Raw genomic sequence first — 16,123 nt, 5'->3', positions numbered from 1 at the left:
GGAGGGATTCCTCCATCAGTGCGTTCCTGGTGTAACCCGGGCAGTTGTTGTTGCCATCCTGTACCTGTCCCGCAAGTGTGATATTCGGATGAACTGATCCTGTGCAGGTGTTGTTACACATGGTCTGCCACTGCGAGGACGATCAGCTGTCTTTCCTGTCTCCCTGTAGTGCTGTCTTAGGCGTCTCACAGTACGGACATTGGAACCGTAAACTCAATATCAATATTTTAAGCTTATTTTAAACTTTACAACTAAGAAAAAGTTTGTCAATATAAATGTAACAAAAACACCTCTGTTGCCTTTCATAAACTCAGCAAAAAAAGAAACGTCCCTTTTTCGGGACACTGTATTTTAAAGATAATTTTGTAAAAATCCAAATAACTTTACAGATCTTTATTGTAAAGTGTTTAAACAATGTTTTCCATGCTTGTTCAATGAACCATAAACAATTAATGAACCTGTGGAACGGTTGGTAAGACACTAACAGCTTACAGACAGTAGACAATTAAGGAAACTAAAGAGACCTTTCTACTGACAAACACCAAAAGAAACATGCCCAGGGTCCCTGCTCATCTGCGTGAACGTGCCTTAGGCATTCTGCATGGAGGCATGAGGACTGCAGATGTGGCCAGGGCAATAAATTGCAAAGTATGAGTAATAATGATGCTTCCCTATGCAAGCACCACTAATCAAATACATAGTAACACCAAAAATGAAGGATGAATTGCTTTGCATAACAAGTTTTACAAACTGAATTTTTGGTGTTACTATGCATTTGATTAGTGGTGCTTGCTTAGGGAAAAATCGTTATTACTCATACATGGGGTTAAGGATTTGAACAACCCCATTTGGTGTTACTTTTAAGTAACTAACTGTTACTATTACTAGTCTATGTTTAGATTATGATTTTCACCTGACAGACCAAAAAACAATTGCAAAAAATACAAAATACCAGAACACCCTAGCAACCACCAGAAACTTACTAGCAACCACCCAGAACACTCTAGCAACCACCAGAACTTAATAGCAACCACCCCAGAACTCTAGCAACCACCAAAATCTCACTAGCAAACACCCAGAATACCGAAGAAACAACCACAAAATCACTAGCATCTTAGGGACCATCAAAAACTCACTAGCAACCACCCAGAATACCTAACAACCAGAAACTCACTAGCAACCACCCCGAAAACACTAGCAATCACCAAAATGTACTAGCAACCACCCAGAACTCCCAAGCAACCAACAAAACTCACTAGCAACCACCCAGAACACCATAGCAACCACCCAGAGCACCCTAGTGACCGCCAAAGTCACTAGCAACAACCCAGAACACCCTAGCAACTACCAAAACTCCCTAGCAACCACACAGAACACCCTAGTGACCACCATACCTCACTAGCAATCAACCCAACACCCTAGCAACCACCCAAACTCACTAGCAACCATCCATATCACCCTTGCAACCACCCAGAATACCCTAGCCACCACCAGAGTTCACTAGCAACCAACCAGAACACCCTTGTGACCACCATACCTCACTAGAAACCAACCAGAACACCCTAGTGACCACCATACCTCACTAGCAACCACCCAAATTCACTAGCAACTACCCAGAACACCCTAGTGACTACCAAAAATTACTAACAACCACCCAGAACACCCTAGTGACCACCAAAAATCACTAACAACCACCCAGAACACCCTAGTGACCACCATACCTCACTTGGAAGCACCCAGAACACAGACAAATGTAAAGATCTGGCTACTGACTAATAATGGAATGACATTGACTATTCTTTTATTATTGTTATTTTAACAGTATATGTGATTTTTTTTTCATTAGTCCACATGCCATCTAACCAACTGGCATGCCAAATAAACACCATCTTTTTCTACTATTTCTTACTATTTCTTAGTATCAAGACAGTGTCTGAATATGTTGGGCCCATGTGAAGAGGGGTCCAAATTAAAGTACATGAAATAGTCCAGTTAAGTGCCGTTTATAGCGTTCGTTTTTTCACTTTTTTATGCGAACGTGATTCTGTTCTTTATCTTACACCAAAATGTCATAGAAGTTTTAACTTTCTTCTTACTAAAACCTTTTATTGAACATTAGGACACTAAGCAACCAAAAGACCTGAGCAACACCAGTCCAGCACACAGAGACAGGGCGAAGCTCTCCAGAAACATAGTGCATGGTCGTTTGATCAGCTATTGGCTGCTTTTTGGTTTTGTTCCCTTAGCAACAGCTGGTTCTGTTGTTGTGTAGTTTGTTTGTGTAGCTCTCAGAGTGTCCCTGAGTGCTTCTCTCAAGACACAGCACCCAGTGCAGTTTAGTTTGTTTGCTTATTCACTCGCTTTCTCTGCCGTCCGGATCTGAAACGCTCATCTTGATTCAAAGATTCAAGGTTTTTGGCTGGGCAAGACGAAACACACGTTCACAGGTAGGCCTCACGTATGCAGCTGATTGGATGATCAAGTTTGTAGCATCAGCTTTTGATTGGCTAATTACTCGACAAAATGATATGTTTAGAGGCATGATTACAGTTATCATTTTCTTGCAGTTCTATGAGTTAAAATGCTGCTGGATGTGTTTTATTGAAGGCTTAATGCTACAGTTTATATGGTTGTATCGGCAGAGGCACATGTACTCATTAGTTCTATTCCAAAAACTAAGGCATCATAAGTAGGCTCTCAACCTGAAGGCTGTTTCAACATTTTGCTGCCTTCTAATTCTAAGATACCTGATTGTGGCAAATATCTACAGCAGCTTTTTATGTACCATTCACAGAGATTATAAATATGCTTATCTATATTTTATTTAGTAGCAAAAAAGAACAGTTCAGTCAAATTAATATAAACTCAATTAACATTTATGTGTGCTTTGTATTTTAATAGCTATATATTGTTAACTTGGCAACATGCTAATGTCAATGGGTGGTGCTCAATGCTAAGAATGCAGAGAACAGACCTGAATTTGAAGACCAGTCTTACAAGGCTATCTTATATGAATGAACTTGACAGAGTATAACGACTCTCACAAGCTGCCAGACTTTTGAGAGCTTAGATTGGGAAAGACTTGAAGGAAAACATGACAAATGTCCTTCGTCTGCCACCGTAGTGCCACCATGACTTCTGGAATTTCAAATGGGATCTTGCCCAAAAGTCACCATCCAATGCAACCTCGATGTTCAGCCTGATCAAGAACACATTCGGGTAATTGTATGCATTTTCTGTACTTGCATACTTGAGTACTGGAATTTAACTTCGGCAGTAGATGATGACGTTGAACGAGTCCACAAAAATGTAAGAACACAAAAGAATGCAGATTGAGAAGCAGCCAAAGTCTATTGGAATCAGTTGTGAATCAAGTATATGAAGAGCATTCCAAATAAATCCGTTATGAGGTTGGGTTTCTTTCTCTCTTTGGCCATTTTTTTTTTCTACCTTTTTGCCACCTCTATATATGCCTACTAAGGCTATGTTCATGGAGGGTGATACGAAGAGAAGACATGTACTGCATTCCAAATGGCATAAATGATACCTTCTCAAGGCACTTTGAAGGTAAAACAATAATGATGGTCACGCTGTATGATCATTACAAGACAATTTTCAATAAAAAATTACTTCAGAATTTTTCAGAGATCAGAATAACCGTTTTATTACACTTTTCAGCCCTCTGAAACTGTCACAGTGGAAGGTAAATTCTTTGAGGGGAATAGGGCATTGGGGTGATCACTTCTGAATGGAACGCACCCATATGTTATGTATATGTTACAGGGCAGCCAGTGCAAACCTCTTTAGAAATAATTACAGACATTGGCTTTACCCACCCAAAGAGATGTGCTACAGTGCAGTAACACACACTGGCTGCAAGCCACCACATCGCGATAAGGTATTGAATGTCCTGCTTTTTGAGTGCTTCAATAGAGGAAGGGGTCCTCTTCAAGAGTCTTGCTGTCCGACACTTTTATGCTTCAAAACGGGACAAAAAGCCTTCAAAACGGGATGTTTCGCTGCCTGCTAAAATACAGGATAGTAGGCGTCGTAATTTCAGCCAAAATATGGGACGACCCGGCTAAAATGGGACAAACACCTCTCGTGTTTTATGCCGTGGTTTGTGACGAATGTGTTAATCTTTGGATACTGCTCTCATGAAAAACAAGCAATGGCAAAACATCCATTGCTCAATAACAAGTTTGCATCGTTACTGTGACAACTAATGTGGATATGCTAGCAAAAGCGACTGCATCCTGCACAGAAAAAAAAATCTGATCTGTCCACGTATAACCTGCAGTTTGAATAGTCAGGCTAAAAAAATTGGAATTGAGGAAAAATCTGATTTTTGCTGCTGTGTGAACAAAGCCTGAATGTATCAGTCTCTCTTAAAAATATCAGAATAAAAATGATATCAACTCATAGCACTGCTTTTCCTCTCTCCCATCTCTCTCTCCCAGAGCTCCAGTGATGCGCCCAGCACACCAAAGTTCAGTAAAGACCAGCGAGACATCTTCTTCCCAGCATCATTTTCCACGCCGTGCCTCCAAACGCACACATACCCCATATCAACCCAGGACGGAGAAGCCAAGCTGAGCAAGACTCCTCGGACACTGCTTACACAGACACATACACACAGCACTCCAACACAGATCTACTGCCTGCCCTCCAGTCAACCCGACCAATCACAGCAGCGCAAGACACCTAGCCAGCCAATAGCAAGCATGGCCTTCTTGCCCCACACAGGTACTATATCAACACTCCCATGATGTCAGATTTTTTGTGCTTTTTCTTTTACTTTTTTCAGTTTTAATATTTTTGCAGTGATTTATTCAGAGGGAATTTTTGTCTAAAATAGTTTTGCGTTTCCTCTTTAAAAAAGCTGTACGTTCCCTTGTAGGAGTGTGCGTTCCCTTTCAATTATTTTATGTTCCCTTGCAATAGTTTTATAAAAATTAACCATGGTTTTATTAGTTACCATAGTTCAACTATGGTATTCATAGTAAAACCATAGCCACAAAATTTACCATGGTTTTACTACAGTTGTCATATTTTAACCATGATATTTGTAGTCAAACCATAGTAATAGTACAGGCAAACCAAAACCATGGAAATAAAAATTATAATCATTCTACAAAAACATGGTTAGTTTTACTATAACACCATATTTAATTTGTGGTACATATACATTTTTAAAACCATGGTTTCTACCAAAAACATGTTTTCACAATAGTAACACTGCGGTAACCATTTTGTTTTGTTTTTGTGTGGAAACCATGGTTTTAAAGGGATAGTTCACCCAAAAATGAAAATTCTCTCATCATTTACTCACCCTCATGCCATCCCAAATGTGTATAACTGACTTTCTTCTGCAGACACAAATTATGATTTTTAGAGGAATATTTCAGCTCTGTAGGTCCTTACAATGCAAGTGAATGGGTGCCAAAATGTTGCCGCTCCAAAAAGCATATAAAGGCAGCATAAAAGTCATTCATAAGACTCCAGTGGTTTAATCCATATCTTTTAAAGTGATATGATAGGTATGGGTGAGAAACAAATCAATATTTAAGTCTTTTTATACTGTAAATCTACACTTTCATATTCAGCCACCTACTGTTTGGGGCTGGTCAAAGGTGGAGATTGATAGTAAAAAAGGACTTAAATATTGATCTGTTTCTCACCCTCATCTATCATATCAATTCAGAAGACATGGATTAAACCACTGTCTAATGGATTCTAATGGATTACTTTTATGCCTCCTTTATGTCACTTTTGGACCTTCTGAGTTCTGGTCACCATTCATTTGCATTGTTAGGACCAACAGAGCTGAAATATTCTCCTAAAAATCTTCATTTGTGTTCTTCAGAAGAAAGAAAGTCTGCCATCTGGGATGGCATCAGGGTGAGTAAATGATAAGAGCATTTTTGGGTGAACTATCCCTTTAAAAACCATGGTACTTGTGAAACAACTAATCCTTCGTGTTCCTATAGTAAAACTGTAGTAACCATGTTTTTTGGCAAATTAATAGTTTTATTACCATAGTTTTGGGTTTCCTGTATTAGTACTTTGGTTTTACTGTAAATATCATGGTTAAAATATAGTTTCTGTAGCAACACCAATTTTGTGGTTAACCATGGTTAGTTTTTGTAAAACTATTGTGAGGAAACCCAAAATAAGTGTGAAACGAAAAATGTATTGTAAGAGAATGAAAAAACGATTTCAGAAATTAAATTCCCTCCCTGTCCTCTTAGAATCTTATATGAAATATTTAGTGTTGTGTATCACTTTACTGTTTTTAATTTATGCAATTTCAATTTAATGCAACAGTTTACAAACAATGCCCCTTGGTTATGTACAGGATGGAATACTAGCATACTTCTTACTGCATACTGTGCATTATATACAGTATACTGCCTACTGTTGTATAAAAATATCATGTAAAATGGCATGTAACGATAAACGTGTCCAACAGAAGTATGCTACATTTTCATTACATAACTTCACTACATTGTATGTTTAATTCAATGAGTGAAGTTATCATTTTGGGAATGTAGTATTATTTTGCATTTTTAATCCAATATTATGTAAAAAATTACTTTTGGCTATCTGATCAAATAGTGTTTTAGGAAAGAATAATTCCCAGTTGATATTATTCCTGGTCCATCCGTAACACCGGACATGGAAAGTCAAGTTGAGCTCACTGCATTTTTGCATAGAGTATTCCATGCATGCATGGTTGTACTGCACATTTTGATACATTTATTCATACAGAAAACTCACATACTGTGCAGAATATGCATAATGCATACTTCAAAAATAGGACAATTAGTGTGTTCACATGCCATTGTGAATATTCCCTTTAGCGTTGGTAGACGCTAGGTTGACAGCTTCCAAATGGGCCAGCAGAGGGTGTGTTTGTTCATGAAATCATTCACCCTGCTTATGGTGTACACTTTATGTGATCACTTCCTGCGGGATCAATATATCTTATAACTTTTTAGTGCTAATATAGCCAGCTATATCTCTTCCTCTCTCACTTTCCTGCATGTCTCTTCTCCTTTCTCAAGATATACACATAAATAGATAGATGTTTAATAGGTGTGTTTGGTTTGTTCTCATTCAGACCAATGTGTTCTGTGCTGCATGCTCAGTTGCTAAGGAAACAAGGATGAAGCGCCCGAACACATGATTGTGTGTCATGTGCACCATTAGAGAGTGCATATAAGGCCCTGTATGTGTCTCTTTGATCAGCCAAATGAAAGCGCATGCACTAAAACATCAGATTTGTGTTGGTCAGCTCACTCAGTGAAATTCAGTCACACTTTTTCCAGTATTAAAGCTTGTCAAAAATTCATTTTCTGCTCTGGCCATTATATCAAACTACATTAATGGTAAACGTGCACACTCAAACATACACACATATGCTGCATCTTTGAAAGTTAAAGTCAGTGTTAATTAGGCCTATTAAATAACACTGTCATTCTCACAACCTCAGTAACCCCCTTCCTTGGCAACAGTGTATTTCAGATGCAATACAGCTTTGAATGTAGCTCATCCAAACAGATTTTAAAGCTGTTTAATGGCGACACATTTCTGTTTGTGTCTCTAGAGGACAGAGAAGAGTCTGCTGCTCCTGAGGGTCTGCTGTACTGCCAGCAGGAGTCCCACCTGTGTCAGCAGATGAAGATGGCCACAGTCTCTCACACTCACAGCACACAGGAGTTCCCCACATGCTCAACACACACCAGCACAGGTAATGTCTGTCTGTCTGTCTGTCTGCCTGGGTGTGGGTGGATGGGTGGGTTTACATGGTGGATTCCTCTCATTTGTTAGTGTGACTATGCAATTACACTTGACACTGTTCATGAATGATGGTGAAGCTTTTTTGAATGATACAAGCTAAAGTAGTTAAGCTTCAGTCATGATAGCCTTATGATAAAGTACCAAACTGCCCTACAAGCTATTTCCAAAAAGTTGCAAACTACATTGAAATTGCCTTAGAGGGTGGATAAATATAAAATGTATATGCAGTATAAGTTAGGCTGTAGGGCTGGGTATTTTATTGTAAACATTATATTTATAATTGTTTTGATTATTATATATTGAATTATCTTTATTTTGAGGGCCTTTCTCAGCAAATATTGATATGCGATTAATTGTAATTAATTTGATTAACAAATCTGCATCTCATGGAATTCTTTCAAATGAAAATACATACTAATGCATTATTTAATTTATTTACAAAAATAGTAATTCCTTAAAAATCAGAGCTTGGAAACAAGAGCAATATTAATCTGAATTAGGGATCACAGAATCAAACTTTTTGAACACAGTTAGACCCACCTGTTTGTTGTTTATCACTATTTTCTAGAATAATACACGGATCAGCCACAACATTAAAACCACCTGCCTAATATGTGTAGGTCCCCCTCGTGCCGCCAAAACAGCGCCAACCCGCATCTCAGGATATCATTCTGAGATGCTATTCTTCTCACCACAATTGTACAGAGCGGTTATCTGAGTTACCGTAGACTTTGTCAGTTTGAACCAATCTGGCCATTCTCTGTTGACCTCTCTCATCAACAAGTTATTTCCGTCCACAGAACTGCCTCTCACTGGATGTTTTTTGTTTTTGGCACCATTCTGAGAAAATTCTAGAGACTGTTGTGTGTGAAAATCCCAGGAGATCAGCAGTTACAGAAATACTCAAACCAGCCCATCTGGCACCAACAATCATCCAGCCAATCGTGTGGCAGCAGTGCATAAAATCAGGCAGATACAGGTCAGGAGCTTCAGTTAATGTTCACATCAACCATCAGAATGGGGAAAAATGTGATCTCAGTGATTTGTACCGTGGCATGATTGTTGGTGCCAGACGGGCTGGTTTGAGTATTTCTGTAACTGCTGATGTCCTTGGATTTTCAAATACAACAGTCTCTAGAATTTACTCAGAATGGTGCCAAAAACCAAAAACTGCTTGCTGTGGTTAAGTGGCAGTTCTGTGGACGGAAACACCTTGTTGATGAGAGAGGTCAACAGAGAATGGCCAGACTGGTTCAAACTGACAAAGTCTACGGTAACTCAGATAACCGCTCTGTACAATTGTGGTGAGAAGAATAGCATTCTGAGATACTATTCTGAGATGCGGGTTGGCGTTGTTTTGGCAGCACGAGGGGGACCTACACAATATTAGGCAGGTGGTTTTAATGTTGTGGCTGATTCGTGTAGTAATCTGAAAACTGTTATGGAAATTATGTACTGACCAAAAATGTTAATCAAACCAAAATGACCTTTTTTTTTTTTTTTCTTTTTTAGCTTCTTCAAAATAGGTACTCTTTGTTTAGATTACAGCTCTACATGCTCTGTCCATTCTCTCAACTCAGGCTGTCAACAGAGAAACTAAACTAGAATTTTTTACTGAAATATTACCAAAATACGAATTAAATTTGCATTTTAATGGATAGTTCGTTAAAAAAATGAAAATTCTCTCATCATTTACTCACCTTCATGCCATCCCAGATGTGTATGACTTTCTTCTGCTGAACACAAATAAAGGTTTTTAAAAGAATATTTCAGCTCTGTAGGTCCATATATAATGCAAGTGAATGGTGACCAGAACTTTGAAGCTCCAAAAAGCACATAAAAGCAGCAAAAAAGTAATCCATACGACACCAGTGGTTAAATCCATGTCTTCTAAAGTTATTTGAAAGGTGTGGTTAAGAAACAAATGAATATGTAAGTATTTTTTTTACTATATAATACTAAATATACATTTACACAGCTCTCCTATGCACGTTCACAAGAGTTCTTCTGTTTTTTGCTTATTAGCAGATTTTGCTCCCTACTGGGAAGGGAGGAGAGAGAAAAAAGGAGGGATAAAGCAAAGGAAAAGAATAAATAAATCAAATTTGCACAATAGCTCAGTAGGTGGCGATATGCTCAAAGAGAAGAAGAAGAAGAAGAACTCTCGTGAAGGTGTATGGAAGGGCTGTGTGAAAGTACACACACCAATTTCTCAGCCACACCAATCATATCGCTTCAGAAGACATGGATTTAACCATAAAAATACTGTTTTTCATGAAACCAAAGACAAAATAATTTTCAGAATTTCCTCTTGCTGTTGCCCAAATTCTGTCAGTGTCTGTCAGATGGGATGAGTGGACAGGACAGGTTTCCCCAATAACAATGCAACTAAACCTTTTAATACCACCTTAATACTTTTTTTGGGGGGGGGAGTACTGCCTGTTTCCCAAACCAGCATGTTCTGTAGATCGCATGTTATTCATTCCTTTTATAACTTCTTTTTTACTGGGGCTGTTTGGCTGTTATGTTTAAAAGATAAAAAATCTATTATTGGCTAAATATTAATTTTGCTCCAAAAAGACAGAGAAAGTCACACAAGGATTTCTTGGAATGACTCAAATGTATTAGTGAATTGTTTCACACAAGTTCATTCTCTGTCTTTATTTCATTGGTTTCTCCAGACAGTGTAGACCAGTCAAAGCAGGGGGATGCCAGCCATATCCGATCCCGGATTCCACCTAACATGCCCAAACTGGTCATCCCCTCCACAGTCAATAAATTCCCCCCGGAGATCACAGTCACGCCCCCCACGCCCACCCTGCTCTCCCCAAAAGGCAGCATCTCTGAGGAGACCAAACAGAAACTCAAGGTGAGTGTTTTTTACATCACTGATACTGACATTTGTTCACTGTAGTCGATTCACAAATTGATCAGAATGATTCTTGAAAGAACCAGTTTGAATTTGCATGATTATTCAAAATCCTTACCAGTAATCACAAACAACTGGGAACGTCATGGCAAATCATTGAAATTCATTGGTTGAATGGGGTGGGAACACTGCTTTAAAATAAAAGCCTCTTGGTTTGATACAAAATGCAAAGAGTCATACATTTTGAAGTGCAACGTATGTGTCCCAATGCTTGGGGACACTGTAGACAATCAGAGTCTCTCTGTCTATTTCTCTCTACAGAATGTGATCCTGTCCTCTCAGTCGGCAGCTAACGTGAAGAAAGACACTCTCGCTCAACCGGATTTGGAGGTACAAGAGACGTCCAGTCAGGAGTCCTCTCTGGAAAGTGAATCAGATGAGGAAGATGACTACATGGACATTTGAACTCTAAACATCTGCTGCAGAACTCTGAAGCAACCCAAGCTGAGCTCTGAAATCTCCTTTTCTAATTGTGTAGCTGCAGCTGATCATTGACGGTTTCATCTCCGTCCGTTTTTCTACAGCGCGTTTTCTCTACTGTATGCATGTTTTTCAGCAAAAGGGCTTTTTTCCTACCCTGGCACTTGTGTCCTCTTGGTGTTTTTGCTCCTCTTCTGCTAAGCATGGACAGAGTTTACATGTTGTTCCGTTGTTTTTCGTTGTGTACGATCCTGCGAAGTGCCATTTTGCTCCAGCAGTTGCGAACATGACATAAAGCTATTTTGCGGCGAATTCAAAATTCTCTACTGATACATGAAAGTGTAATATGGACAATTTAATACAAAGAGTTTTTTGGGCATTAAACTCACAGAACATCAGAATGTTGTTTACAGATTTAAAAGGAAGTCAATTTTGCAGCTGTGTAAAATAAAAATGTTTCATATCTCTACCAACTTTCAGTGACATTGCAACCAAACATGGAATATTCCCCATAGGGATGTCAGCATGCAAACGTGACAGCTTTTTACCACCGTGTGGACTTTTATCTGTTTTTTTTTTTCTGCTTATGAGTAAATTTGCATGTGTTTTTTTTTTTTCTATTTTCAGAGCTGTGTTGCCTCCACGTATAGCATGCATGGAGCATTGCCATTTGGTCGGTCGTTCATGCTTTAGCGGTCAGATTTTTTCAAGCGGAGTTCTATATATTTAAGTGTATGATTCTTCACATCACCACAAATTTTTCTAAATTTCAAGATTTCAATTTAGTTTTCGATTTACTATCAATGGATTACTGAATCAGTAATCTGTTGTTTGTAAAAATATCAAAGAACTGACTTTAGGACTATTAGTTAAAGGGAAAGTTCACCCAAAAATAAACATTCTGTCATCCTTTACTCACCTTAATATTGTTCCAAACCGGTGTCAGAAATTAACTTTTCAATAAAGGGGCAATAATATCCCCCTGGATTTGATTTTCTTTTGCATTTTTTACATTTATGAATTTATGAAAAAAAAAAAAAAAAAAAATATATATATATATATATATATATATATATATATACTGTATAATCCTTTTATTCACATGCTTACATTTAATCAATTCATGAACAAAAGGTCTTCTTCTGAATATTTATCCTCCTAGCCATAAAAATTAAAGAAACATCAAATCATATTTTATGTGATAACGTGTATATCTAGCCTTAGAGTAGAATATTAAAGGGACAGTTCACCCCAAAATTAAACGCAAACACAATGAAGATTTTTAGAAGAATATTTAAGCTCTGTTGGTCCTAACAATGCAAGTGAATGGTGACCAAAACTTTGAAGCCCCAAAAAAGCACATAAAGGCAGCATAAAAGTAATCCATAACACTCCATTGGTTTAAACCACTTTTTCTGAAGATCAAAGTCCTTTTAACTATAAATTATCCTGCCTGGCCAGTAGGTGGCAAAATGCACAAAGAATGTAAGTAGGCAAAAACAAAAGAAGAAAAATGTGAAAGTTAACATTTAAAAAAGAGAGAAAAAAGGACTTAAATATTTATCTGTTTCTCACCCACACCTATCATGTAACTTCAGAAGTCATGGATTAAACAACTGGAGTGTTATGGATTACTTTTATGCTGTCTTTATGTGCTTTTTGGAGCTTCAAAGTTCCGGTCACCATTCACTTGCATTGTATGGACCAACAGAGCTGAAATATTCTTATCAAAATCTTTGTTTGTGTTCTGCAGAAGAAAGAAACTCATGCACATCTGGAATGCATGAGGGTGAGTAAATGATGAGAGAATTTTTATTTTTGGGTGAACTATCCCTTTAAGAACTAAAGCAGATGTTGTTGTTTTAAATCATAATTAAAAACAGAAATTCAATGCAAGGGCATTTTTTGCCCCTGTATTTGAATATTTCAGGGTTATTTTTGTCACTTTTGTCCCGAGGCCCCTTTAATTACTGACCCTGCATGAGGGTGAGTAAATGATGTTCTTATGTTTAGGTGAAATATCTCTTTAAATCACAAAGATTTCCTTTATGACTGTTGAAAGGAGCTGTCTATTGTGTAACCTGATTTCATGTTTTCGTTTGTAGTTTTCTGTGTTTTCATTCAGGTGTTGTAAAGAACAGCATCTAAAGGACTGAAGCATACAAGCCTGACAATATGTGACTATTATTAAAATTACACTTCAAATAAGAATGTGACCCAAACAAGTACAGTAAAGCTGACTTGCACCACCAGTTTGTTTTGTAAAGAATAATGCCGACATTTTTGAACATTACAGTCATACTGTTTGGTACCGCTGCAGCTATACCGAAACATTTTCTGTAATTTTTTTTATTTTTTTATATATATTTTTTTTCTTATAGGATGAAAAGGCCAAACAATGTTGCTGATCTATCGCATTGTTTTAATATCATCTAAGTATGGTTAACCATAAAAAAGTGCCCAGACATTAGCTATATTGAGGTTATGTTATTACATGGATATACCTTTACCCATTTTGTTTCGGTTTGGAGTAACGTTGCTTTACCTTTGAATCACATGAATACCATCAAGAAATATCCAGGTCATTTTCAGTCTGAAATGAAAATAAAAATAATTACATAAATTATATTTTAAAAAGAAGCTTATTTTAGGACTTTTTTTGTGTGTTGACATTATTTTCATGACAATTAAGAACATGCTTCTTTTACCTTAACGCAAAGTGTCTTATTCCCGTTAATGGAACTGTACTGTACAATTGTAAGCATACATCATGCTACTATTTCTTGTACAAATTGTATCAAGAATGTATTACAGTAATGAGAACAAGTTATTTTCTGCACTACAATAATGAGAATTTCTTGGGGAAATGTGCTTAATTGTCATAAAAAAAATAATGTCACAATGCAAAAAATCTTATTGCTGTGTACAATTTCTTAGTTCTTTGTTGTTTGCTTGTTTGTTTTTTGGGGGTAAAATTTGATGCTGATTTCATTGTGAAATGTCTCCCATTTAGAGCTTGTCTGATCAGATCGGATCAATGAACAGAATAAAGAGCGTTTTGTATGGAGACGTCACTCGTGGGTGGTGTTGGTAGCGTTACCCCCACAGATCTGCTTTTGATGATGGGAATCATTCCCAGTTCTAATATAAAGAAAATGTAGATGGGAGAATGTTTTTTACTGAAAGTTTTATACTTGTAAATAGCTACCAGTATTTTTTGAGTGCAGAATTTATATATATATATATATATATAGGAAGAAAAGACTTTGAAGAGATAACTTGCTTAGATGCAATGAGCAAGGCTGACCAAACTACCTGTGCACAGAAAAAGACATGTTTCTATTTTTCCTCTTGGTAAAATAATGTTTTGTTTAGTTGTTGGTTTTTGTATACTGTCTCTATGCTTATGTTATAACTGCAACATGACGGAGGAAGTGGATATATCCTCTGGCAGGTTTTCTGTGCTCTGTCGAGATGTATTGGGGTATTACTGTGCTCAGGCTTTTTCTCGGAGAAGGTTGATTAATCTGAAATTCTGTCTTGCTGCATTGATATTACAAAACCAAAAATACACTTAATGACCTTTTTACCTTGTTGTTTGGTGATTTGTTTGTGAGAGAGATTAAAGAGATAGTTCTGTCAACTGATTAATATGAATCACATATATCAGTATTTGCTGAGAAAGTCCCCGAAATAAAGGTAATTTAATGTAAACAATACATAATACAATTAATTTAAAAATAAATATTAAAATATATAGGGCCTGAAATAAATATAATTCAGATTGAAATATATTGCATTGTTGTTGCAGATGAATATAGCATTAATTAGACAACACAAAAAGTGGCTTTAGAAGTCAATATTTTTTGTTTTATTCCCATATCGTTGAACATAAGCCTACAGTTGACATCAGTCCAGTTTGCTGTTGAGGTTGTCAATCTGTCCTGTTTTCACCGGATTCATTCTTGCGTTCCGTCTGCTATTTTTAATTGTCGGTCTATGAACTGGATTTTAGCATCATAAACGCTGTGTTTTTAGGATGCTGTGTCAGTTTGTTTATTTATTGTGTTTTGTATTTTATCCCCAATTTGGAATGCCCAATTCCCAATGCGCTCTAAGTCCTCGTGGTGGCGTAGTGACTCACCTCAACCAGGAGGCGGAGGACGAATCTCTGTTGCCTCCGCGTCTGAGACCGTCAATCCGCGCATCTTATCACGTGGCTTGTTGAGCGCATTTCCGTGGAGACGTAGCGCGTGTGGAGGCCCACGCTATTCACCACGTCATCCACACACAACTCACCACGTGCCCCACCGAGAGAGAGAACCACATTATAGCAACCACGAGGAGGTTACCCCATGTGACTCTACCCTCCCTAGCAACCAGGCCAATTTGGTTGCTTAGGCGACCTGGCTGGAGTCACTCAGCACGCCCTGGATTCGAACTCACGACTCCAGGGGTGGTAGTCGTGAGTTCGATAAAATTTTTATCAGGAAGAAGTCGTAGTCCACATACGTCGAATGTGTCTGTACGGACTTGTGGACAGACACAAACAGTGCAATGGAGTGTACTTTAAAAGGCTAACATTAGAGCACAAGACGTAACGGCACATGGAAAACAAGGTATATTCTTGCCTTTAGAGCTATGCAATCTTGAGACTGTGTTCAGAGCGCAACTCATAATGCCAGCCTGGTCTCATTAAATTTATGTGAGCATTGCAACATTTTTGCAAAAGTGAAATTATGTGCTTCATTACACATTTGGCTACAGTTTTCAAGTGAAATGTCCAGCGGGGGGTGCCAAAACTGAGCGAAATGAGGTTGTAATCGGACAAGGTTTTTAAGGTGAATTTTAGATTGAGGTTTTAATAAGCAAAACATACCTCCCTAATCTAAAACTGTACCCTAAACCTAATTAAGTGTCAAAGATAAATGAGAGTTTAAAAAAACTGACATCCTTACCCTTAACCAACAC

The 16,123-nt window shown here is 37.7% G+C and overlaps 1 protein-coding gene across 1 annotated transcript in view; it reads left to right on the top strand.

The window, feature by feature from the left end:
* LOC127424582 (calcineurin-binding protein cabin-1-like) overlaps positions 1–14,741 on the top strand; it is a 155,862-nt gene extending 141,121 nt beyond the window's left edge. The window contains 4 exon segments of the mRNA XM_051669937.1: positions 4,461–4,746; positions 7,610–7,753; positions 10,485–10,672; positions 10,994–14,741. Of these exon segments, the coding sequence (XP_051525897.1) occupies positions 4,461–4,746; positions 7,610–7,753; positions 10,485–10,672; positions 10,994–11,137 (762 nt within the window). The 3' untranslated portion in view covers positions 11,138–14,741.
* Positions 14,742–16,123: the final 1,382 nt, after the last annotated feature.

Source organism: Myxocyprinus asiaticus, chromosome 33, assembly GCF_019703515.2.
Source record: "Myxocyprinus asiaticus isolate MX2 ecotype Aquarium Trade chromosome 33, UBuf_Myxa_2, whole genome shotgun sequence".
NCBI lineage: Eukaryota > Metazoa > Chordata > Actinopteri > Cypriniformes > Catostomidae > Myxocyprinus > Myxocyprinus asiaticus.
Note: the sequence above shows the minus strand (reverse complement) of the source record. Positions and strands in the feature narration are given on the sequence as shown.